At 42.9% G+C, this 27,405-nt stretch overlaps 1 protein-coding gene across 1 annotated transcript in view; it reads left to right on the forward strand.

Moving 5' to 3' along the window:
• The first annotated feature begins 1,919 nt into the window (after window positions 1-1,919).
• The window catches only part of LOC133407440 (neuronal acetylcholine receptor subunit beta-2-like), a 31,267-nt gene continuing 5,781 nt past the window's right edge, over window positions 1,920-27,405 (forward strand). The window contains exons 1-4 of the mRNA XM_061685343.1: window positions 1,920-2,652; window positions 22,212-22,357; window positions 22,479-22,523; window positions 23,535-23,644. Coding sequence (XP_061541327.1) covers window positions 2,598-2,652; window positions 22,212-22,357; window positions 22,479-22,523; window positions 23,535-23,644 — 356 coding nt within the window. The 5' untranslated portion in view covers window positions 1,920-2,597. The remainder of the gene's footprint in view (window positions 2,653-22,211; window positions 22,358-22,478; window positions 22,524-23,534; window positions 23,645-27,405) is intronic.

The raw sequence follows: 27,405 nt of genomic DNA on the forward strand, positions 1-27,405 counted from the left end.
CGGTCATTGAATTAAAATTGTTCGGACCTCTTTCCTAGAGTCTCTTTTTTGGGATCTGACCTTACGGCATTGCCGTCCGTGACATTTTTAGAGCATTTCCACGCTTAAATGACACTGTACGCTGTTTCAATTGTACTTTTATTTCTTTTGCTCTTTGTTTTAAATGTTTATAAGCTGTTTTTTTCTTTGTTTTTAAATGCTTTTAATCATGTAAAGCACATTGCGTTACCTTCTGTATGAAATGTATATATATATATAAATACATTTGCTTTGCCTTGCTTACTCATCATGAGATATGTCTCGACTCACACCTTAGCATGGAGACCTTTTTGTAGGCCATCAATTCGGACTGAACCAGCTGATATTCATTTGCAATGACAAGGGGTTGGATTGCTGTTTGATTATTGATAGATTTTAGGTGTTGTCTTGGCTTTCCATGCCTTTTTGCACCTCCCTTTCTTCATGTATTCAATACTTTTGCTCTGCGTCATTTCACATTATTACACACAACTTAATTTTGTTCTACTTTCTTTGTACGTATGGACTGCTAGGGTTGTTCCCAACATCTGGTGAAAATTTCAAGTCAATAACACCTTTGGAAATATATTTAGCGAGAAATATGGTGACATGTTAAATACTTACTTCAGCCACTGTGTACATTTAATTATGCTCATAGAAAAGCAATTCATTGACCCTTTTTTGGGGTGGGGATGCACCCCCCTGCCCCCCAAAATGCTGCCCTTTGTTGCTGTACATATTGCACATACCAGAAACTCTCACTGATCTTGAGACTCAATTCTCAGTGTAGCCTGTTCTTATGTAAACTTACCCATTGACATAACCACACTTTTGCATTTTTCTTCTGTCTTTCTTTCACTGCAGTCTATTTGAGTCATTTGCTGTGGGGCAGTTACTATTCTTAAAAAAAAGAATTAAAAAAAAATCCTTTACAGGTTTTTTTTTTTTTTTTTTTTAGTCTCGACATTGACTTGGCCAGTCTAAAACCTTCCACTTCTCTCCTCTGATGAACCCCTTTAGTTTTTGTGTGTTTTGGCTCATTAGCTTGGCTATCCCAATCAATTTGGTTACATGTTTCTTTAAATGGGAAGGCAAAATGGTGCCAGGCCTTCCTATTCTTCTTGCGAATGCGTGGTTTGCTTCTTCGAGCTTCGATCACCTCACTGCTGCCCGCTGGAGGTTTGTGGCTGCTGTCATTTAACCGTTGTTTTAGGGACAGCTCTCAAAATGCTTTTGTTTCGGCAGTTTCCTTTATTTGGTCTAACCATAAAAAGTTGTTACTTAATAAACCAGTGGCTTCTTTCTTCTACTGGACGTTCAAACTGGTTGTATTGGTCGTAGACAATGTTTGTGCAATGACTCTTAATTTTCTCTTCTCTCAGCTTCCCAATTGCTTGTGCTTCACCTATGCGCTTTTCTTTTTCTTGCTGGGTACACTTCTAAATGTTAACATTTTCTGCACAAGACCAACCTCCCTTTAAAGGTGCGTTAACACAACTATGAAAACTTGAAATGATTGTTAAAAGTCCACCCCCAGTCAAACTAAATCATAATTCGAATTTGGAAAGCCACGGAGTGTCACTTCTGCAGATCTCAGATCGGTTTCTGTTTTTATGACCACTTGCTTGTGGTGATGAAGCGCCTGTGTTCGGCGCATCGACCTGACCTTTGACCTCCCAGGGGCGGGGAGGTGCATGACTTCACTGTGCTTTATAATGCCACATTCACTTTTTTTTTTTTTATCAAATAGTTTTTGGTTTCCCGGACATGTGAGAACTTGATGGGATTTTCTGCTTCCTGTAGCGGACTTAATGGCAGACCTTCCCTCACCAGAGCCAGCCTCTCTGAGGGAAGGCCTGCTTGACACCAACATAAATGTTCTTGCTGCTGATAAGGCCAACAACACAAGCCAGTCTTTGTAATGATTTTTGTCTTGATCAAGAAAGAGAAGGGAAGAGTATATTTGGTTTGTACTTTTAGAATAACTTCAAAAGAGTCCAAGGTTATATTCAGAAACATTTAATCAGCTTAATGAATCATGCCACCAATTCTTCTTTTCACTTTGAAATATTCATCCCTGAGAGAATATCTCGGGTAGTTTTTCTCACAGATGTTTTCTCACAACTAAGTGACCCCCGGCTGGGAAGCGCATTGGGCGGGCTGCAGAGCCACGAGAAGACGGGGGAGCTTGAATCTTTTATCGGAGGAATGACCACGTTGCGGAGAGAACGATTGTGACACTGCTGCTTGCTCCTGCATGGCCGCACATTTCTCCACTCGACTCCCCGTTTGCATCGGCCAAGAGGACAGAAAACAAGGTGGGGGACGCTGTGCTCTTTTTAGCCGGGTGCCGCTGCGCACATTCGGTGCGCTCCTGCAGACTGACTGCGCCCAGGCTGCGGTCAGCGGAGCTCTCCATGCATCCGAGCCGCAGATAGACACTTTGCTCCGGCGGGATTCCACGCATCGACGCCCTTTTATAATCCATTATTGTTTCACTCCGAGCCTCGAGTGAAAGAAGAGCACAAAAACAGCCTCATCTGCAAGTTTACGCGCGTCGACTGTGCAGCCGCTGCACGATGGCGGTGACGGCGAAAGCGGCGCTGCTTCTCCTGATTGTCACCGTCTCACAAAGTGAGTAATTCCCCTTTTTCAAACCCTTCCAAAGCGGCACCGGTTGGGCTTGTACTTCGGGGCGCCGCTCAGTCAAAGAGGATCAAACATGTTTTGGCCGTTCCGCTGTCAAATCGTCACTTGTCACATGCGCAGCGACGCGTTGACTCTTTAGGGGAAAGCTTAATCGTATACAGTATATATGCATATTTCAAATAACACTGCAACGAAGGTCACAGCCGAGTGTGAGCGAAGCGGTGCACGTCTCAATTCCTGAAGTGCGACTTTCCACGAGAGGAATTCAGTTGGACACTTCATTAGATACACGTATACAATCAATATCAAAAAGAGCTCTATCAAATGACATGGGCAGACAATACAAGAGGTATTTATTTGGAAAAAATAAACAAGTATTAACATAACTATTGTTAGCAAAATATTCGAAAACGTGTTTAATGCCACTCAAAGGAATACGGTTACATGACAATATATATATATATATATATATATATATATATATATATATATATATATATATATAAATATAAATGAACTTGTTTTTTTTGTCTCAAAGGCGAATTCATTCGATGGCGAATAATAAAACAATAAAAGCCCTCATTGAAAGCAATCATTGAAACTCAGAAGGGGCCAATAAAACAAACTTAAATCCACATACAAGGACTTTAGCAAGAGTTTTTGATACGGCTCTTGCATCACATTGCATCAGGTTGTGCAAAAGACGAGGAAAGCGTGTGAAGCAACAACACAAACTACAAACTGTACGTTTCACAGAATTTGACAACACGCACACGCACACACACACACACACTGCATTGTAAATGATGCAATTTCATGACGTGATCTTGCGATCCACATATGCCTTAATGGCTTTCCATCAATGTCAATGCCATCTAAAGATGAGTGTTGGAAGCTGATTCTTTTACAGAATTTGAATAAAATATCTTAAACCTTAATTACGGGACGCTGATCCGATGTTGAGTTGGTTTGGTACTGTGTCAGTCCACGAGCTGCTGTACAACTCAACAGGCCTAAAGTGAAACTTTGTCTTGGTTTGAGTGTGAATTCAAAGCATGGATGATTTGCAAACTCACACTCACAGATGACTTTAAGTGATATCGCATTCTAAATCCATATGGTTTCATGTGATGTTGGTCTACCCTTTGCAGCGATCACAGCTTCAACTGTGGCGGGCTTTCAACAAAGGAGTACGTTTATGGGAATGCGTGGGTTTTCTCCAGGTACTCGGTTTTCCTCCCACATTCCCAAAAACATGCATGCTAGGTTAATTGAAGACTCTAAATCACGGGTGTCAAACTGGCGGCTCGGGGGCCAGATCCGGCCCGCCGCATCATTTTATGTGGCCCTCGAAAGCAAATCATGTCCGACGCCTTAATGTTTCTTGTGAAAATATTAAAATTGCTAATTGTCTTCACTTGTAATAACGTTTAGAAATTGCAAGCATTTTTCTTGCCAATCCCCTATTTAACATGTTTTTAATGAGTTGGAAAAACATGTTTTTAAAGGCTTATGATTTCAAAACTAGTTATCTATCAATTTGTTGTGTATATGCAATTATATGAGGTGATGATTCATTTATATGGGTTCATAGTCATAACGGCCCTCTGAGGCAAGTCATAACTACGATGTGGCCCGTGATAAAAATGAGTTTGACACCCTTGCTTTAAATTGTCCGTAGGTATGAATGGGAGTGTGAATGGTGGTTTGTTTATATGTGCCCTGCGATTGGCTGGCGAACAGTTCAGGGTGTACCCCGCCTCTCGCACGAAGATTGCTGGGATAGGCTCCAGCAACCCTAGTGAGGATAAGTGCTACAGAAAATGGATGGATGGCTAAAGTGCACAAAGCCCTCACACTACTCTGTGTGGCCCTGGGTCCTACCGCATACAGTATGTAGAGGCAGAATCATGCTCGTTTCATCGTAGTGTTGTTCTCAGACCAAAAGCTGTTGCTTGACGTGCTTCAAATGAGCTCTTTGGCAAGAGCAGACGAAGATGAGTCATAAATTATGTCGTTGGCACCTATTGGTATGTTGTTGCTCTCTGAGTACCGCGTATCCGCTCACTGCTGCATGCTAAGTGTTGAAAAGTTGAGGGAAGGAAGAGCTTGTTGTCCCCACTTGTCATCCTTTACAACAGGGGTTCTCAAACGTTTTGGGTCCAGGGACCTGAGGGCGGGAGACATTTTCCAAGGACTCCTTTATATTCCTAACACCAATAAAACAGAACTACCATGTGTACCCTTAGATGTTGGCTATTTTTAAGAAAAATGTTTTTTTCGAAATATAAAAATGTAATAATATGAGAATGAAGCTGTATTTTTAATGAAACAAAAGTAGTAATCTTTACAAGATCAAAGATGTAGAGTGTTTGTAAAACACACTCTTGTTCAAATGCTAGGTTTCTAACATGTAGAAAAAATGACACCAATATAAATATTTTCTAAACTGTTTTCATCATTGTTGTGACCTATAACCTGTTCAACTGAATTGAAAAAAAAAGAGAAATGTTTTCGAGAGTGGAAGTAAAAATACCACAGGACCCATGTTTGGGAGATTTTGTTTTCGTCCAATAAAACCAAGGTTAAACGTTTTGGCTGTAATTCCAGAAGTTATGTTTGGTGAAAACACTACATTTGAATTACCAAATGGCCGACTGGTTAGAGCGTCAGCCTCACAGTTCTGAGGACCGGGGTTCAATCCCCGGCCCCGCCAGTGTGGAGTTTGCATGTTCTCCCCGTGCCTGCGTGCGTTTTCACTCCGGTTTCCTCCCACATCCCAAAAACATGTATGAATTAGAGACTCTAAATTGCCAGTCGGTGTGAATGTGAGTGCGAATGGTTGTTTGTTTGTATGTGCCCTGCGATTGGCTGGCAACCAGTTCAGGGTGTACCCCGCCTCCTGCCCGATGACAGCTGGGATAGGCTCCAGCGCGCCCACGACCCAAGTGAGGAGAAGCAGCTCAGAAAACGGATGGACAGACGGATGAATCACCAAAATTTGTTTCCTTCATGTAGGTATGGTGTTCACCATACTTACATGAAGCATGGCGATGGCCACGTCATATTTTAGGACTGTTTTTCTTCAGTAGGAACTGACTGACGAGGTGGAAATAGTAGTCAGTGTGAGCGCAAAACCTTCAGGCTTTGCCAAGATAACAAAAAACAAACAAATGTCAGAAAATGCCAACTACAACAACTGAACTTTAATCAGAGGCACTTTAAATGGAGGCGTGTGTGTGCTTACTCCCATTTAACACAAGTTTCAATGGTTAATTCAGAACACAGCCCCATCTCATTTATAAGGGGGGTGTACACTTGTGTAATGACATTTTATCATTTGTTTATTATTAATTCCCTTTAAAAAAGTGAAAACAATTTGAATTGAGTTGTACAGGTTATAGGGCACATTAACGGTGGAAAAGGTTTTGAAATGACTTGTTTTCATTTAATTTTTTAAACATTACAAACTTTTTGTGTCCACTGTATTTTGTCAGATTTAAAAATCATATTCTTATGAGAATTGTGTTGTAATAATATGATATTAAAGTCAAAGTTTAACGAGGAAAGAAAGTCATTTTAAGTGAAGTTCGAAAACACAACTTCAGTCTCTTAATACTATGCATTTTATTCCGGAAAAGGCCTTTATCTTCTGAAATTATAGGACTGCATTGTCAAAAAATACTCAAAATGTGTTAAGGGGAAATAAAATCAATGAAGGAAGGAGAATCTTTCTCTCTCTTTAGCCATGTGCATTTAAGGCTTCACAAAACTAAAGATGTTTAGATGTCAACTTGTTTTGGCATGAGAAAGGCCGCCAAATGGATGGCCAACGGTTGAATAATTCACTTCATCACTCCATCACTATCTTAAAAGTAACCCTACAGGAAACAAAGTTTGGAATGGCATCGGCTTCTTTATCCTTTTTCCAACCTTAGCACACGTTGATTTGGCGTGAGAGTCTCGGTGGAGAACCTTTGATTGTGTTGCGGTTTTAGCACTTGTAAGATGATGGCATTCTTATTTTTAGAGGCGATAAATTATTGAGGTGTGGAGAGTGCAGCAAGGCAGACACTAGTGTATGTGTGTGTCTGCATACATGTGTGACGAGATCTCCTGGTATTCTCCCCAAAGTCTCAAAACCCTCATATGTGTCCCAGCCATTGGTTTTGGCTTTGTTCTGACTGCTCAAGACCTCTCTCCATATGTTGGAAGATGAGTGCCATGTCACTAGCACCACCTATCTTCTGTAGTCACAGTAGAGTCATTGTGACCTGTCAGAATGGAATCATTGTACATAGCTACATCATGGCGCCTAACCGTGTGGTCGCCTCGGTAACGAGCTCTCCAGTTCTATGTTCTTGTGTTTTTCTTCGTCTTTGGAGACATTAGACAAGGTAAGACCTGTTAAACATAAGGGAGTCTACTGCGGACGTCCTTCCACCAACTTTTACTAATGTTTTTCTCTGAGTGACGAAGCGGTGGATTGGCTGTCATCTACGGTGCATGAAGGCGACGCCACATTGGGAAGCGAGTCGGAGTGCAGGTCAAGCTCCGTAAGAGAGGATTCCGAATGCCTCTCCCATCGATTCACCTCGCAAATCTACGCCCTCTACTCAATAAAATGGACAAGCTTCATCTTCTCACAAAGACCAGTGAAGACCGGATTTTCCGCTGCCCTGTGCTTCACGGAGACATGGCTACGTCCCCGATGGTGCTGTAATGCTTCCAGCCTCCCAACCAGCGGACTGTGTCACGGAGCTATCGGGGAAAACAAATATAAATATAATATGCTTCTATATCAACAAAAAATGGTGTACCGACAACACAGAGTTCATCACACACTGCAGCCTGGACTTGGAGTTGCTGTTTTTGAACTGTAAGCCATTCTCCTTACCACGCGAGTTCACCTCTTTCATCCTCACGGGTGTGTACATTCCTCTCCAGGCTGAGCGCTGCACTGCTAACGCTTGCTGAACAAGTAAACAAACTTGAAAAAAAAACAACCAGATTCACCTCTCATTATTCTTGGGGACTTAAACAAAGCTACACTCAACCACAAACAACATTCCGGACCACTGTACGCTAAATAGTAAACTGTACGCTAAATGACACATACCGTGCTATCCCCCGTGCAGCTCTGGGTTTGTCTGATTACTGCTTAATTCACTTAATACCAACATACAGAAACAAACTTAAATGTGCAAAGCCCATGGTGAAAACAGTGAAGAAGTTGAACAATTAAGCAAAGATAGAACTTCAAAGCTGTTTTGACTGCACAGACTGCAGTGTCTTTGAAAATTCAGTTGGCAGCCTGGATGAATATACGGACAGTGTCACATCCTATATCAGTTTCTGTGAGGATGTGTGTGTACCAACAAAGACATTTCGGGCATTCAATAACAACAAGCCGGGTTCACTGCCAAACTTAAGAAACTTTGCCAGGCTAAAGAGGACGCCTATAGAAGTGGTGACAGAGCCCTGTACAATCGCGCTAGAAATCAACTGACGAAAACAATTTCCATCGCAAAGAGAAGTTATGCAGAAAAACAGTTTACTGCCAACGACTCTAAGTCTGGTGAGGATTAAAATCGCTAACCAACTACAAGCGACCATTCCCCCAAGCGGAGAACAAAAGAGGACGAGCTGACGATTTGAACACCTTCTATTGCAGATTTGAAAACGACACTTTCTAACCCCACATCCACCCAGCCGTACCACCGACCACCATCGCACCTCTGAGGTCTGCGTTGACCATTCATAAACAGGATGTGAGACGTATCTTCAAACTACAAAAGATCAACAAAGTGGTCTCCGCTTCCTACCTCAAAGTCTGCATGGTCTTCACACAGATCTTCAATAGATCTCTGGAAATGTGTAAAGTACCATCCTGTTTCAAACGCTCCACCATCATCCCAGTCCCCGAGAAACCTAAGATTTTGGGTCTGAATGACTACAGGCCTGTTGCCCTGACATCTGTGGTCAGGAAGTCATTTGAACGCCTCGTGCTGGACCACCTCAAGAGCATCACAGGACCCCTGCTGGACCGCTGCAGTTTGCTTACCGAGCAATCGGGTCTGTGGATGACGCAGTCAACATGGGACTGCACTTCATCCTAGAACACCTCGACGGTGCGGGGACCTACGCGGGAATCGTGTTCGTGCACTTCAGCTCTGCGTTCAACACTAGGAGGAGAGGAGTTCGGGGAGCTCCTCTCCTCCAAGCTTCTCCAGCTCAGCGTCTCGCCTGCCATCTGCCAATGGATTTACAGCTGACAGGCAGGACACAGCAGGTGAGGCTGGGGGACACCAGCTCATCCACACACACCATCAGCACCAGGGGCGCCTTTACACGAACTACTGCACCTCAACGCACCTGGCTGTCAAACTCCTGAAGTTTTCAGATGTCACCACAGTCATCGGCCTAATCAAAGACGGTGACGAGTCTGCGTATAGACAGGAAGTGGAACGGCTGGAGTTCCCTGGAATTACAGTTTCTCAGGACCTGAAGTGGGAGACCAACATCAAGTCCAGCCTCAAAAAGGCCCAGCAGAGGCTATACTTCCTGTGGCTTCTGAGGAAGCACGGCCTGCCACAGGAGCTGTTGAGGCAGTTCTACACAGCAGTCATCGAATCAGTCGTGTGTTCATCCATCATAGTCTGGTTTGGTGCTGCCACAAAAAAGGACAAACTCTGACTGCAACGGACAATTAGCACTGCCAGAAAAATCGTCTGTACCGCCCTACCCCCCCTCGAGGACTTGCACGCTGCCAGAACTAAGACAAGAGCATGCAAAATCCTCTTGGAGCCTCCACATTCTGGTAACCACCTCTTCCAGCTCCTTCCCTCCGGTAGGCGCTATCCAACAATGCAAACTATAACAAGCAGACATTCCAACAGGTTCTTCCCTCTTGAGGCTAAGTGACTCTACAGTGTGTTTTTATGTCTCAAAGTATTTACTGTCAAAATGGCTGTTTATTGTCATACTAGAGCGGCTCCAACTACCGGAGACAAATCCTTGTGTGCTTTTGACATATTTGGCAATAAAGAGGATTCAGATTCTTTTTAATTGTCTACACTTCAAAAGATCCCATGGTGGCGTGTGCAAGAGAATTTTTCAGCATTCGCGTGTGATTTTTTAATGAAGTTTCTAGTGCTTGCTTTTTGTAGGAAGTGTGATGGATATGAATCCTGCTAATATGTTTATGGAATCCCACGCCACATTTTACACTCTCACAGAACACCTTTTAGCTAGCCATCCTTTTGGCCTCTCTTTTACCTTTTGCTGCTGGTTGTTTTGGTAAATGTTTGATTTTGATCTCTTAATCCTGCAGCATCTGGATGAGTGGTTACAACATCCACCTCACAGTTTGGAGATTGGGGGTTTGAATCCCGGATATGGTCTTCCTGTGTATAGTTTGCATATTCTCCCTGTGCTTGCGTGCTTTCTCTGGGTACTGTTTTCGGCTAAAAACGGGTCTCTCAAACAGAAGGGCCGACACACGTCCAACAATGACTGAGGCGCTTGGTCAGGTTTTGAATTCACCATCCTTGATTTATTAACTAACATAAGAATTAAAAAACATATTTATGGCAAAAGTTAAAAAGTAGCAGTCTTTAAAATTTTGTCTGGAGCCAGTTCTGCTCCTGGCGAGGACTGAAGTTCGTCTTCTTGTATTCCTCTTCTATCCGGTCTCCTTTGCCACCCCATGCGTGTCTTCCAATGATGTCATCACATCCTGTGTGAGTGGCGCACAAATGGCTTTCGTTCCTTTTCTTGTGTTGATGCAAACAAACACGTCCTGCCTCAAAACTGATGCTCGGGTACCCACTGTCTTTTAGGATCTGATACAAGCTTTCCCCAATGTGTGGCCAGTCTGTTTCAGGATCAGCATCATTGTTAGATAGTGTTGACAGGAAGGAAGGAGCTGGAAAAGGTGGTGTCAAAGTGAATTTTGCCTGCCCGAGGACTGGATTTAAAAATATGGTCTGAATTTGCCTTGAATTAAAGTTGCATGGACTGAAACAGCTTTTATTGCAAACAAATCAAAGATTTTCTGGCTGGCTCTGACCTATTAGGATTAAATGTGATAATCACTAATTCAACATGATATAATTGAATTTTATCATGCAATTGTCTTACCATGACAGTCTACATTTATTGTAGTGCTCCTCTCTGTATCATCCTGACAGACCACTTGTTGTCTGCAGGGATTTTAAACCTTGTCATTGATTGTCGTGATGCTCCAATTCTCAAAACTTGTCTTCCTCAGTCAGATATATGTGATATAGTAATGTGGAGTGATGTGTGTAAAATGTACCTCTGCTTTCTGGCAGAGCACCTCTTCTTTGCAGTCATCCGGTCGTTCCATTGCAGGCGTGACGAATGTGACAGCCTTCAGCGTGGCCGCAAATGCAAAACCCCGTGATTCTGTCATCCAAAGCTGCCAACTTGCACACTTTGAGATGTCAGGAGACGTGTATCTTGCTGATGTCAGATCAAAAGTGTTTGCACAACAGGTCTGGGCTGAATGCTTAACCACGCACATATTCCTCTGGTGATTTTTGCCCTGGGTGACGTCGACATGGAAACTGGCCATGCAGCTGTCATACTCGGGTTTGCTGCCCTGTCAAACGCGACAGCCCAAAAATGCTCCAGGCGGTCGGCGTAAGCAAACCAGCGAAATCAAATGTGCAATGTTTTTTTCACAGCCAAACATGCATGGAAGCTATCACTCGACCAAGTTATGTTTAATGTCTGATCTCACAGAAATGAGAAATTGCATAGTAACTCAGATTGTGTTAAAATAACACAGAACTATCATGCAGTGAAACAAAGCCACGAGAGTCCCCTTCTTGGGAAAACAAACCATAGTAAAATTACCCAGATTAACCTAAATATTTGGGAAATTACGCCTCTAAAATTGCACCAAACTTTGGTGCCATCGGATAATACAATGGATGTAAAAAGTCTAGACAACCCTGTTCAAATGATATTTAAAAATGTGATATTAAAAAAGAGGCCAAGATAAATCATTTCAAAACCTTTCCCACTAATAATGTGACCTTTAGCCTCTCCAGATCAGTTGAAAAAAAAACATACTTCCAAGATCGGAAGTAAAAATAAACAAATGCGACAATGCGGTTGCACAAGTGTGCACATCCTCTTCTGAACTAACCAATTACATTCAAACTTATGCTAAATGGGAGTCAGCACACAAATGGGAGTCAGCACACAATTTAAAGTGCTACTGATTAACCACAAATAAAGTTCAACTACTTTGGTATGCTTTTCCTGACATTTTTATTGCTTTCGAGCACAAGCCTGAAGGTTTTGCGCAAATACTGACTGCTACAGTATATGGACTGTTCCTAATTCCCTCTACCTCACCCAAGGCCCCAGGTCTAGCTAAAGAAAGACAGCCCCAAAGCATGATGCTGCCACCACCCTGCTCCACTGTTGCTATGGTGTTCTTTTGGTGATGAGCCACGTTGTGTTTGCAAACAAACCTTTTGGAAATTCAACCCCTACTAGAACATCTGAAATTTATTTGGGGTTAATCAGAGGCAAGTTAAATGGTGGCAGGCCTGTGCTGACTCCCATTTAACATTAATTTGGATGTAAATGGTGTATTCTTTACACAGGCACATTCCGGTTATAAAAGACAATAATGGATCAGTGGGAACTGTGACCGTGTCAGGCGGAAAGTGTCCAGATTCTTTTTTGCCTAATTAAGTGCCTTTGAAAAGGATTCCGACAGTAGTGTTGCTTATTTTGGTGTCTGGTGCCCTTTTATACAATTTCAAACAATGACATAATAATTAAGCCCGGTAGGCCCGCAACAGAGTTGAACGTTGTAATGAAAGATAAACAGGGCTTGACATGAACTGTTTTGGTCACCAGCCACAATTTTAGATTGTAAGTTTTCGCCATCCTAATATATTCGGGGTCTTTGGTGCTGAGCGAATTTTCTCATTCGTCCACTGGGAGTGGTGGGGTCGGGGCTGGTGAGTTAGGGGTGTTCTGATAGAATCTTTTTACCCATTGATGGGCACCTGTCATTATTATTATTATTATTATTATTATTATTATATTTTAATCATTATCCATACAAATTTGTTTTATAAAATCTGAAAACAATCAGAGAGCACCTTCCTGGAATGGAGTTTGCGCTGTACTTGTTTGGTTAAATCACACAATTTTGTTAAGACGCCCTTACAGCTGTAAAATGTAATATACTTTCAGAAAACTGTAAAATATAGAATTTGGCAACAGCAATTGTGCATTTGTTCATGCTAAACACAAATTGGACTCACCTGTGTTACAACTTCTAACATCATTTAGCTTGTTAGTTGAAATACCATCCATCCATTTTCCGTACCGCTTATCCTCACGAGGGTCGCGGGCGTGCCGGAGCCTATCTCAGCTGACTCTGGGCGAGAGGCGGGGTACACCCGGAAGTGGTCGCCAGCCAATCGCAGGGCACACATAAACAAACAACCATTTGCACTCACATTCACACCTACGGGCAATTTAGAGTTTTCAATTAATCTACCATGCATGTTTTGGGGATGTGGGAGGAAACCGGACTACCCGGAGAAAACTCACGGAAGCATGGGGAGAACGTGCAAAGTCCACACAGGCGAGGCCGGATTTGAATCCGGATCTTCAGAACTGTGAGGCAGATGTGCTAACCAGTTGTGCACCGTGTCAAATTGAAATACCTTGAATAATAAATTAGTGTGCGGTAAAGCTTTTTAAAACGTACTAAACAGAACTCATAACAGTTGACATGCACACAGATGCTAGTCCTAACACCGTAGGTGCCCGGGCTGGTCCAGCAATATTACAATATGGACCACCAAGGTGATTTGAGATTGAGCTTTTAAGAAAAACTCTGATTTCAATTCGTTGTGAAGCAGATTATTTTAGGTTCAAATGACTACACGTTGCTCCCTTTAAAAAGGAACGCTTAATTTTCTTACACTCAATTTCCAAACTTACGTCTGCTGTATTAGTAGTACAGTCAAGCCTCAAGTCAGCTGGGATAGGCTGCAGCCTGCACATGTGACCCCGAAGACAATGGAAGGCTGCTTCTGAGCTCCCCTACAGTTATGATGCGGAAACTACTCGTGAGACACGGACACTGAACTTACTTCATTTTCTGCATGGTCATCAGGACCTTGTCTGATTCATTTGTACTCAGACAAAACATGCTAAAATAAATACAGTGAGCCTATGAATATTAAATGAACCATCTTGGAAGTCTTTTAAACTAGTCAGATGTTTGCATATTTAGAGAGCGCTACAGGCACATCTACAATTCTAAAGCACACAATCCATTTGGATCAACAGCAGCATGTCATCCTTGAGCTGACTTGGAGACACATTTGGAATGAATAGTTTTGTTTTGAATAGAATTTGTCAGTTGTTACTGGGTGTTGGTGTGACAGTACTGCTGTATGGACTTAGTTGTGGTCCACCGCTTCTGTACATGTGTTCTCGTCACAGCTTCAAATGATATTACTGTCCTTTAAAATGAGTAACTTCATCTCTGCATTTTCTATAGCGCTTGTCCTCATCAGGATCTTGGGTGGGCTTGAACGTATCCCAGCTGACTTTGCTGTGAGAAGCGGAATAAAAAAACAAAACAATCGAAGGGCACTTAATGACAAAAACAACATTCACACTCACATTCACACCTACTGACAATTTAGCCTTCAATTAAACTACATGGTTTTTGGAATATGGGAGGACGCCAGAGCACCCGGAGAGAACATGCAAATTCCACACTGCAAAGCCTGAGATGAGATTTGAACCCAGAGCCCCTTGAATGTGTGGCAAATGTACCAACTTGCTTCACACGAACTCTAATCCGTGACTATTAAAATAAAATCAAAACTAATTCTTGCCACTACTTCTGAAAGATCAGCAAATAACATATTAAGCAACATATTTTTGTTGTTCTAGGCGGATGCATTTGTCCCTTTTGGCTGTAAATACAACCATTGACCTCTTACCTCATCTACATTTGCTTTGTACTGTTTTTGCCCTGCAGTTTCAACTGTCCTGTCAAGCAAACATGATGCATGAATAGTAAACCAGGCTGCCACAAATGCCTTAAATAACACACAATAAGAAGAAAGACTGGAATAACAACATAAGGCTATTCAATGTTATTTGCAACATTTGTGATTGTTTAGAAACAAACTTAATAACGTGGGCTCAGGAGTTTATAATGTACAAAACTCTGGCAGCGTGTTTGAAACCAGCCACTGTCACTGAAGTTCTGTGACTCAGTCAGACTGTGTTCTGTGTTCATTACATGGATGAAAACAGCCCTGTGGTGAATATGTGTGTGCGCTTGTGTCAAATCTTTATGGTCGTACGGGCGGCACATTGCAAGCACTGCTGACATGCAAGGTCCTGTATGTGTAGTCTAAGATGATCCTTTATTTTTACTAAGTAGGTAGTCAGTATTGATGCACAAATACATCTGTTCAGGAGCTCACTCACACACACACATGCGCGCACACATACTTTCAACACCCATTCAATCAAGCAGCAAGCTATTTTGCTCGAGCAACAAATTGGTGAGGCTTTGCAGCACGACATTTAAACATCGCTTCACCAACTATTGCCGTGGGCGTGTGTGTATGCTTCTTGATCTTTCAATCTACATTGGTAATCTTCAATAGGTCAGCAAATAACAGGAAGGACACTTTGAATATCCATCCATCCATCCATTCATTTTCTACACCGTTTATTCTCACTTGGGTCGCATGTATGCTGGAGCCTATCCCAGCTAACTGCCCCCTCCGGGCTACCGACTTTGAATATCAAGTTTTTAAAAATGCTTTTATTTGAATGGTGGCTAAGAAATCTCTCAGAATTGATTACATTTTGGATTTTAACATTGTGAGATTTTTCCAGGTCAGAATCTTCTGCTTGCAACATCAGATTCATATGGAGGAGTTTTAATGCACCACATACATTCGTACATCCTTTGGGGAGCTGGTTGGCCTGGGTGGGGGTGACTGTCATTGCCTCGTGACCCCACCACACACGATCACGGGACAGGGACAATGGTTGCCAGTCGGGGACGTGGGAACCATAGTAATAGTGTAGGTGGTGGGTATTCACATTTCTCGTGGCTTAACTCGTGGGGTCTGTGAACCCCCTTTCAGTTGTCGGGCCGTGGGGAGACATACCATTGTGTCTCCCTGCCTTCCTCTTCCCTCTCCTGGCACCCTTCGGTTGAGCTGGGGGACTACCCTGGGTCCTTGGGATTGGGTAGCGTCCCCCTGACTGATTCCCCCACGGGACGGACGCATTGCCCCCCCCCCCCCCCCCACTCCCCTCAACCCCTCCAACTTGCGAGCCACGTCCACCCCTTCCTCAGTGTGCCGGCACAGCAACTTCATACACCACTTGACTAACATGCATGTAATATGGTGTTCATTTACTAATAAGTTCTATAGACACGCTATAGGCTTTAGGTTGTATTACGATGTCAACTCACAGTTTCTTAGAGGTGTTTAGACACTATAAAAGCATCCCACCGCACCACTGATCAGTAGGACTGCCGTGCTCATTTCCCGCATCCTGTCGGTTCGGTGTTGCGTGTCCTCACCAGGTGCTTTTTCTAAGGTCTCAGATGCAATAATTAAAACAATTACCTGTTTTTTGTGGAAATTAATCTGCAGGCACTTTCCTTCGTGGCTCCTGCAGCTTCCTTCTGCAATGAACCATTTCAGCGATTGATTTGAACAAAACAAGCCTACTCAAATGTACATTATCTAACCTTACTATTTTCCCTCATTACTGTCTAAAAATAAACATCAATACTTTGAACAGAGGCAACAATATACCGCAAGGCTTCCGCGGAATGAGGAAATAGCCAGTTTTACAACACTTTTTGAACGTTCAAGACTGTTTATAGATTTGTTCTCAAGCTATTTTCACTACTTTAAATTGGTTAATAATGCGTAAAAAAACAAACTGGGGACAGACCAATAGTTTCGAGTTGTGAAGCAACCAAGACCCGTAATAGTATACGGAAATATGCTCGTCTTCTGTCTCTGACGTCAGCAGGTTCATGCAGGTTTCAATCTAAATGGGGAGGGCCAAAATCTGTCTGAAAATAAATGACGTAATCAGAAAACATGCCGAAAATTACTACTGAGTCTTTTTTGGGGGAATTTCTTTCTGCAGACATCAATTATAAGTCCAGAACTATGGAATAAGTGCCAATGTTTACATTAGGTAATTTCAGGACGTTGGGTATTGCGGTTTCTAGTGAAGGAGTGCGTAGACATCCAGGTTGTTCATTTGAATGATGTCAAACTCTTTTGCATTTTCCATGCACGTTATACCTATCCCGTGGCCACAATTCTGCAGCCATGTCACGTTTGTGGCTCCGTAGACCTTTTCGACAACAGTTTGTGTTTACAATATCACTTTTACCAGTTAACGTTCACTCGCTGGAGCCAAAGAAAGTTGCACACAACACCTCAGATGTGACGCATCCTATCAAAAGAAGCGCAAAGATCTACCTGTGCATGGGGGCGGGATCAAACCAAGTGTGTTTACATCTGGCCCCAGGTAACTAGTCAGCATAGCTAATTGCTTCAGACACACACATTATGCAACGCGAGGCCCCCTCAACACCCCACGTTAGCCTGATACGAATGCATCGTCCCGATAAGCACTCGACTGAGATGATGAAATTAGAGAAGTGAAAATCAGAGAAGTGGAATGTTTATTTAGAGGCAGTTGCACTCTGTGGTTGGACATTTTTGGCATGGCGTCTAATGGAATAGCATTGCATAACAGCCAGAGGATATTTTGGCTTTTTGGAATGAAATTTGTTAGGATACTTTCGTTTGCTCTTCCAAGAATTAAGTTGGATTTTATTTGATAGGTAATGCAGTGTAATAGTATATAACAGACATTTTTAACCACCTGTATTACTTGTGCAGGTAATGGTTTCAGTAACATTTAACTAATGATCTTACAAGGTCTTTAAATTTCACAATGCGTGATGACATGTTTGTTGACACTGGAGTCTTACGCCAGGAACATACATATCGATATGCCAGTGTTGGGCCCGATTCCCCTTATGTGGTCCAAGTTAGCAAAGGCTTTTTCTGACTTACGCACATGGGAGAACATGACCCTACATGAACACTGCAGAAGTACTGCTTTGAATGTAAGGCCGCTTGCTAAACGCTTTGTTTGATTTTCCATTATATTCTCATGGGAACATGTTTTGCTTCATTTTATGGAGAATAGTTCATGTCCACTGAGGTACAAAAAGAAAACATGTTGACAACAAAAATCATGTTTGGATGCACACATATTTAGCGTGTCAGTGCTATCAGATTAAATTAACTTGTCAGAATGTATCCATTGAGCCACAATAAAGCTTTGCTCTCCTAAATTGTTTTGAACCATTTGAACCATGTTGTCACATCTGGATAAGTGGTACTGAACACAAAAGCAGCAGTTAGAGCCTCTTCTAATTGCATTCAATGTATTAGATGTTCTGTTCTCTCATGACTATTTAGGTTTGTGACAGATGTTTTAAATTTCCCTTCTGGCTTGTGTTTGAATGTCTATTTTGTTGTTCCAAACAGTTACAGTGCATTTTGCATTAACCACAAATGATATACAGGTATGTACCCTTTTTGCATTTGTGGTAATTCACATTTTAAGGTTGCACAAGTGTGATTCTCCATTTGTTTAATGAAATTATTTTGTTTTGTTTGGAGTTTTATTTAGGTTTTGGACACTTTTGTTGATCTTTGCTGTTACTGTTTGGGTTCTGCACCGACCAACTGGGACAAGATCTGAGGTGGATCACTTCCCCATGGAGGATTCTGCTCTGACCGACCGTGCCAGGTCCTGAGGCAGAACCACTAAAGGCGTCTACCCTGCGGCGCCTTTTCTCTTAAAATGGACTCTTTTGTATTTCCTAATGAACATTGTACAGCATCTTGCCATCGTAATGAACACTCTACAGCATTGGACTATGTGATAAATATTGCCCACTCAACATCCATTGCAGCCTGGTCATCCTTGAAGGGGGATCCCCCCCATCTTCAGTCCCTTCTCAAGGTTTCTTTTTTTTCCCCAAATGGGGTTTTGAGTTTTTGCTTGCCCGATTGGGGGGTTGAGATTAGGGGATTTCGTCAATCATTGCCAACTCTGTGGGCCTGTGTTGGATTTATCTCACCAAACATTATCATGAATAAACACAAAAGGAATGAAGACGTTGGTCATTTTACTCATGAGGAGGGCGCATGGGAGATTGTTCAGGTTACAGCCTCTCAACACGCTCTAAACAATCTCCCCCGTCGCTCCTACATTTATTTGAAAATAGGAGGGTTCTACAAGACATAATGTTCTAAGCATTAAGACACAACACAAAACATAGGACCAGACGACACCTGTCCCGTCCCCGACCACATCCGATCACGTCCTTGGTCAAGGCGCCCTTCCATCAAATGTTGCTGAGTCATCTTCTTGAAGGCGAGACATCTTTCTATCTAAATATTGTCCATAATACTAATGTAAGCTACTAATGCAAAATACTAATGCAAGCTACTAATGCAAAATACTAATGCAAGCTAAGCAAATAAATGATAACTACTAAAATATATCTAACAGCCTGTGAAGCCCTTTGAGACGCTTGTGATTAAGGGATATCCAAATCAACTTGACTTAACTTTGTTTTTAATGGTCCGTTAAAAAAGTAGTCAGGTCCTAATGTACTCTTGAGTAGTTTTTTCATTGAGTACTTTCTTATTCTTACTCAAGTAAATATTTGGATGACTACATTTTGGTTTTACAACCCCAATTCCAATGAAGTTGGGACGATGTGTTAAACATAAATAAAAACAGAATACAATGATTTGCAAATCATGTTCAACCTATATTTAATTGAATACACTACAAAGACAAGGACTTGGAGAAGGCGTTTGACCGTGTCCCTCGGGGAGTCCTGGGGGGGAGAGGGCTTCGGGAGTATGGGGTACCGAACCCCCTGATACGGGCTGTTCGGTTGCTGTACGACCGGAGTCAGAGTTTGGTCCACATATCCGGCAGTAAGTCGGACTCGTTCCCGGTGAGGGTTGGACGCCGCCAAGGCTGCCCTTTGTCACCGATTCTGTTCATAACTTTTATGGACAGAATTTCTAGGCGCAGCCAAGGTGTAGAGGGGGTCCGGTTTGGTGGCCTCAGTATTGCATCTCTGCTTTTTGCAGATGATGTGGTTCTGTTGGCTTCATCAAGCCGTGCCCACCAACTCTCACTGGAGCAGTTCGCAGGCGAGTGTGAAGCGGCAGAGATGAGAATCAGCACCTCCAAATTTGAGGCCACGGAAAAGCGTAGCGTGTACTCTCCAGGTCAGGGATGTGATCCTGCCCCAAGTGGAGGAGTTCAAGTATCTTGGGGTATTGTTCACAAGTGAGGGAAGAATGGAATGAGAGATCAACAGGCGAATCGGTGCAGCGTCTGCAGTGATGCAGACTTTGTATCGGTCCGTTGTGGTAAAGAAGGAGCTAAGCTGAAAGGCGAAGCTCTCGATTTACCGATCGATCTATGTTCCTACCCTCACCTATGGTCACGAGCTGTGGGTCGTGACCGAAAGAACAAGATCCAGGATGCAAGCGGCCGAAATGAGTTTCCTCCGCAGGGTGTCCGGGCTCTCCCTTAGAGATAGGGTGAGAAGCTCGGTCATCCGAGAGGGGCTCAGAGTAGAGCCGCTGCTTCTCCGCATTGAGAGGAGCCAGATGAGCCAGATGAGGTGGCTGGGGCATCTGATTCGGATGCCTCCCGGACGCCTCCCCGGTGAGGTGTTTCGGGCACGTCCCACCAGGAGGAGACCCCGGGGACGACCCTGGACACACTGGGCTGGGGAGAGGGAAGTCTGGGCGTCCCTGCTAAAGCTGCCCTTGGGACCCGACCTCAGATAAGCGGTAGAAAATGGATGGATGGATGGACAAAGACAAGATATTTAATCTTCATCAGTTTGAAACTTTATTGTTTTTAGTAAATAATAATTATCTTAGAATTTAATGGCTGCAACACCTTCCAAAAAAGCTGGTACAGGGTCATGTTTACCACTGTGTAACATACCTTTTCTTTTAACAACATTCAATAAACGTTTGGGAACTGAGGGCAGTAATTGTTGAAGCTTTGTAGGTGGAATTCTTACCCATTCTTGCTTGATGTACAGCTTCAGCTGTTCAACAGTCTGGGGTCTCCGTTGTCATATTTTACGCTTCATAATGCGCCACACATTTTCAATGGGAGACAGGTCTGGACTGTAGGCAGGCCAGTCTAGTACCCGCACTCTTTTACTATGAAGCCACACTGTTGTAAAGCGTGCAGAATGTGGTTAGGCATTGTCTTGCTGAAATAAGAAGGGGCATCCATGAAAAATATATTGCTTGGATGGCAGCATATGTTTCTCCAAAACCTGTATGCACCTTTCAGCATTAATGGTGCCTTCACAGATGTGTAAGTTACACAGCCCCATACCATCACAGATGTTGGCTTTTGAACTTTGCGTCCATAACAGTCCAGATGGTTATTTTCCTCTTTGACCTGGAGGACACGACGTCCACAATTTCCAAAAACAATTTTAAATGTGTACTCGTCGGACCACAGAACACTTTTCCACTTTGCATCAGTCCATCTTAGATGAGCTCGGGCCCAGAGAAGCCAGCAGCGTTTCTGGGTGTTGTTGATAAAAGGCTTTTGCTTTGCATAGTAGAGTTTCAAGTTGCACTTACGAATGTAGCGCCGAACTGTATTTACTGACATTGGTTTTCTGAAGTGTTCCTGAGACCGTGTGGTGATATCCTTTACACATTGTTGTCGGTTTTTGATGCAGTGCCGTCTGAGGGATCGAAGGTCACGAGCCGCTTCTCCTCACTAGGGTCACGGGCGACCTTTTGATGATGTTATGGACCGTAGATGATGAAATCCCTAAATTCCTCACAATTGTACGTTGAGGAACATTGTCCTTAAACTGTTGGACTATTTTCTCACGCACTTGTTCATAAAGAGGTGAACCTCGCCTCATATTTGCTTGTGAATGACTGAGCAATTCAGGGAAGCTCCTTTTATACCCAATCATAGGACTCACCTGTTCCCAATTCGCACATGCAAACTCCGCATAGAGTATGCTCCAACGGAAGATTTAGACTCAGATCTCCTGACTGTATCTTTCAAACATGAACAAAAATACTAAAAACAACAAAACAACTATAACTAATAATAGAATAATGTCACTGTCCACTGAAAAGCATGTCAAATATCTTGAAATTTTAGGAGTCTTTATTTTTGTAATTTGAACTCTGATTTGGAGTTACATACTTTGTTGAACATGATTGAATTCTTGAATTTCTTTCCACATTTCTCAGACACAACAAAGGTGTACCAACTGCAGTTGCCAGTGAGTGTCTGTTGGATGTCAAGCACAGTCCTGTTAAGAATTATATTTTGTGTGTGTGTGTGTGTGTGTGCACTTGCAGCTGCCTTTTGTGCAGAGGTGGAGGAGCGTCTGGTGGGTCACCTGTTGTCAGGTGACCGATACAACAAACTGATCAGACCGGCCGTCAACAACAGCCAGCAAGTCACCATTTACATCCAAGTGTCTCTCGCTCAGCTGATCAATGTGGTGAGGAACATCGGTCATGCCATGCCTTCTAAAATAATGATAATGATGACACGGATGAAAAGCATTTTTATTAAGAGGCATCAGGAGCTCTATGTGAACCTTCAGTCTGTGTGTGTTTCAGAATGAGAGGGAACAGATCATGACCACCAACTGTTGGCTCACTCAGGTTGGTCTTCTCTTGGCTTTGTCTTCACTTACATGTATCCTGTGTGTGCACGTGTGTGATCACACTCACTCGTTTCAGTTATCGTCCCAAAAAATCTGCACACTGACAAGAGAGTGCATCCTACCAGCCAACAAACAAAGACACATTATAATTGTGAAAATCTGTAGCCTAATACATTCATTCATTCATTCATCTTTCGTTCCGCTTAGCCTCACTAGGGTTGCGGGCGTGCTGGAGCCCATCCCAGCTATCTCTGGTCGAGAGGCGGGGTACAGTCCCTAAAAGCCAAAGAAAAAGCAAAACACTCCTGCAAAGTTCATCCTTTGACATTCGCTGAGCTTAATTCTTGTAAGAATCCCAAATTTTGTGTGAGTCGTAAGGCAAGTTTTCATGAAAACATTAGTGGAATTCTAAACTTTTCAACTCTTGGGTTATTCATGTTTAAAAAAATTGTGAAACATTTTGTAAATAGTCACAAAATTGAAATGTATTCCAATTAATTTCTTTAGAATAGTTCATTGAGTACCTCCATCCATCCATTTTCCGAGCCGCTTCTCCTCACTAGGGTCACGGGCGTGCTGGAGGCTATCCCAGCTATCATCGGGCAGGAGGCGGGGTACACCCTGAACTGGTTGCCAGCCAATCGCAGGGCAAATACAAACAAACAACCATTCGCACTCACATTCACACCTACGGGCAATTTAGAGTCTCCAATTAATGCATGTTTTGGGATGTGGGAGGAAACCGGAGTGCCTGGAGAAAACCCACGCAGGCACAGGGAGAACATGCAAACTCCACACAGACGGGGAAGGGGATTGAACCCTGCTCCTCAGAACTGTGAGGCTGACGTTCTAACCAGTCATCCACCGTGCCGCCTCATTGAGTACCTGATAAAGAATTAACACCCCAGTACATAGTGTTTTGCTGCAGAATTTCTGGATGTGTGGTTGAGGATAAAGATACATGTGGTGTTTCTGTATTCTTCGTAACTTCTTTTGAAACAATCATCAGGTGTGGAACGACTACAGATTAATGTGGGACCCCGATGAGTATGATGGCATCAAGAAAATCCGCCTCCCGACACAACACATTTGGCTGCCAGACATCGTCCTCTACAACAAGTAAGAAGTCAGTGTAGGACTTCTTGTGAAACTAAATGATGGACACACAGCAATTTTTCTAAAATGATTTTCATATCCGCTTAGTCCACACACATATCCTCTTATTGTCTCACACCTCTTTTAGGATAATAATGTCAAAATGGAATTTTGTATTTCAAGGGATAGAAGATTAATGAGACTTTGACGCTGGTCAAATCCGAAAGGTCATTTATTTTGTTACACTTTGGGATGAACTACCACTAGTTTGCTGAAAGAAGATCTCAATCGTTATGTGTTTTTGCTTTGTGTTAATCCATACATCATAGTAGTTGTACGGACTGCAATAATTTGGTGCATTTGCTATTGTAATAATTGCTTATTTTTAACATCAACATGAATTTTAACGAGAATATAGTAAGGATGTTGAGATATTTTGGGTGTAGAAAATGGTTCACAGTTTAATTTGAAATGTATTCACATTTTCTTTTTTTGCCTTAGAGTTTAATTACACTATTTTTGGATCATTTTCAATCAATCCAAAAATAGTATTATTTAATTCAAAGTCAATACCATCATGAAAATAGAATATACATCATCCAAATCACCTGTTTTATCAAATAACCTGCTGTGAATGATAATACCATGTGAATTATTTTCTTTTTTTGGGGGGGGTAGGCGGTGTTTATTATCATTTAACCACTTATTTCACACACCGTAGGTAGCAGAGCAGTGTCTTGGACTTGCCCAAATCACATACATCCAGTGAAAAAAAAGGGGTATAAAATAAAAGAAACACATTTTAAGAGATCATTCTACTCGTATGTGTGGAAAAGGTTGGCCACATATAATTAGACCGAATGGAGTTTGTCTATTTTGCTACATTTTAATGACGGTTGAGTGATTGTGATGAGGACACCAAAGATATAGTATAGTAATCGATAGACAGATAGATAGACAGACAGACAGACAGATAGAAACTTTATTCTTTCTGTGAGGGAAATTAGAAAAAGGCTTTTCACTTTTGAGTGCTATTGACCTGTATACAGGATGTTAATTGGGAAGGTAGTGCTACGCCCAAAGAGAATGACCGGAAGCATAGCAAATAGGACAGGACAAGACAGGACAGAATTTGAGTGCCAATCAGAGGACACTGCAAGAAGATAACATCAATCAGGACTGTGTATAGCAATTAGAGAGTGGCCCCACACCAATCGACTAAATCCAATAGGGTGTTTGTCAAGGGAATCAACACCGCCACACATGGATGTTAGTAATCACTGGTGTAGTAAATTCCAAGACCAATACTATGCTGCCACTTGGGAATATCAATCAATCAATCAATCAATCGACTAAAAATGGGAGATGGGTCCAGCTAATCTGGTTGTAGGGATATGCTTCATGTGTGTTGTGGTCAGCGGTGGTGCACCACTGTTTATACTCGCCTCGTAGCCATGAAACTTTAATTAGGACAGATTGCCAGTCAACGTTAAGACCGCACAACAAAGCAAAATGGATCCTGAGGACATATGATAAGAGATGATGGGGCTGGAGGTCGCAAAATGAAGGAGGTACTCATTTTTTGTGTAGTTTGAAGTTACGCTCCGTGCCCTAACCTCTCCTAGCATTAGAAAGTGAATGTGATGCTGGATTATTAGCCTACTATATAATTGATAGCCCACGTATCAATAATGCATCGCCTGTAGCTTCGGTGAGATCAAGTCACAAGTAACGTCTCAGCACATTGGAAGCAGGTGTGGGAGTGATGCCTGCCATGCTGTTACAGTTTGTTCTGATACAGAAATTCTCCCCAAGGATGACAACATTCTGTAACACTGGAACTATTAAATAACTATGGAATATGCACAGAAACATTCATTCATTTTCCGTACCACTTATCCTCACTAAGGTCACGGGCGTGCAGGAGCCTATCCCGGCTATCTTCGGGCGAGAGGCGGGGTACACCATGAAATGGTCGCCAGCCAATCGCAGGGCACATAGAAACAAACAACCATTTGCACTCACATTCACATCTATGGGAAATTTACAGTCTTCAATCAACCTACCACACATCTTTTTGGGATGTGGGAGGAGAAAACTCACACAGGCACGGGGAGAACATGCAAACTCCACACAGGCGGGGCCAGGATTTGAATCCAGGTCCTCAAAACTGTGAGGCAGATGTGAAAACCAGTTGTCCACCTTGCCGCCTCCACAGAAACAGTCTCACAATAATAAATACATTGTCTCAAGATGATGATGAAGAAGATGATGTCCTTCTTTTTCTTCTTTTCCTTTCGGCTTGTCCCATTAGGGGTCACCACAGCGCATCATCCTTTTCCATGTAAGCCTAACTCCTGTATCCTCTTCTCGAACACCAACTGGCCTCATGTCTTCCCTCATGACATCCGTCAACCTTCTCTTTGGTCTTCCTCTAGCTCTCTTGCCTGGCAGCTCCATCCTCATCATCCTTCTACCAATATACTCACTTGGCTGTCCCTCTGATGAGCTCATTTCTAATTTTATCCAACTCCGAGAGCGAACCTCAACATCTTCCACCTCAAGCTCTGCTTCCAGTTGTCTCTAATATGTACATCATGGCTGGCCTCACCACTGTTTTATAAACTTTGCCCTTCATCCTAGCAGAGACTCTTCTGTCACATAACACACCTAACACCTTCCTCCACCCGTTCCAACCTGCTTGGACCTGTTTCTTCACTTCCTGACCACACTCACCATTGCTCTGGACGGTTGACCCCAAGTATCTAAAGTCCTCCACCCTTGCTATCTTTTCTCCCTGTAGCCTCACTCTTCCCCCACCACCCCTCTCATTCATGCACATATATTCTGTCTTACTTCGGCTAATCTTCATTCCTCTGCTTTCCAGTGCATGCCTCCATCTTTCTAACAGTTCCTCCACCAATGTCATCTGCAAACATCATGGTCCACGGGGATTCCAGTCTAATTTCATCTGTCAGCCTATTCATCACCACTGCAAACAGGAAGGGGCTCAGGGCTGATCCCTGATGCAGTCCCACCTCCACCTTAAATTCGTCCGTCACACCTACAGCACACCTCACCGCTGTTCTGCTGCCCTCGTACATGTCCTGTATTACTCTAACATACTTCTCTGCCACTCCAGACTTCTGCATGCAGTACCACAGTTCCTCTCTGGATACTCTGTCATAGGCTTTCTTTAGATCTACAAAGACACAATGCAGCTCCTTCTGACCTTCTCTGTACTTTTCTATCAACATCCTCAAGGCAAATAATGCATCTGTGGTACTCTTTCTAGGCATGAAACCATACCGTTGCTCGCAAATAATCACTTCTGTCCTGAGTCAAGCCTCCACTACTCTTTCCCATAGCTTCATTGTGTGGCTCATCAACTTTATTCCTCTATAGCTCCCACAGCTCTGAAGAATTCTATTGAACAAGCTGGTCAAAAACTCCACAGCCACCTCTCCTAGATGCTTCCATACCTCCACAGGAATGTCATCAGGACCAACTGCCTTTCCATTTTTCATCCTCTTTAATGCCTTTCTAACTTCCCCCTTACTAATCATTGCCACTTCCTGGTCCACCACACTGGCCTCTTCTACTCTCCCTTCTCTCTCATTTTTCTCATTCATCTACTCCTCAAAGTATTCTTTCCATCTATCTAGCACACTACTGGCACCAGTCAACATATTTCCATCTGTATCCTTTATCACCCTAACCTCCTGCACATCCTTCCCATCTCTATCCCTCTGTCTGTTCAGCCTGTATAGATCCTTTTCTCCTTC

This window comes from Phycodurus eques, chromosome 9, assembly GCF_024500275.1.
Source record: "Phycodurus eques isolate BA_2022a chromosome 9, UOR_Pequ_1.1, whole genome shotgun sequence".
Lineage (NCBI taxonomy): Eukaryota > Metazoa > Chordata > Actinopteri > Syngnathiformes > Syngnathidae > Phycodurus > Phycodurus eques.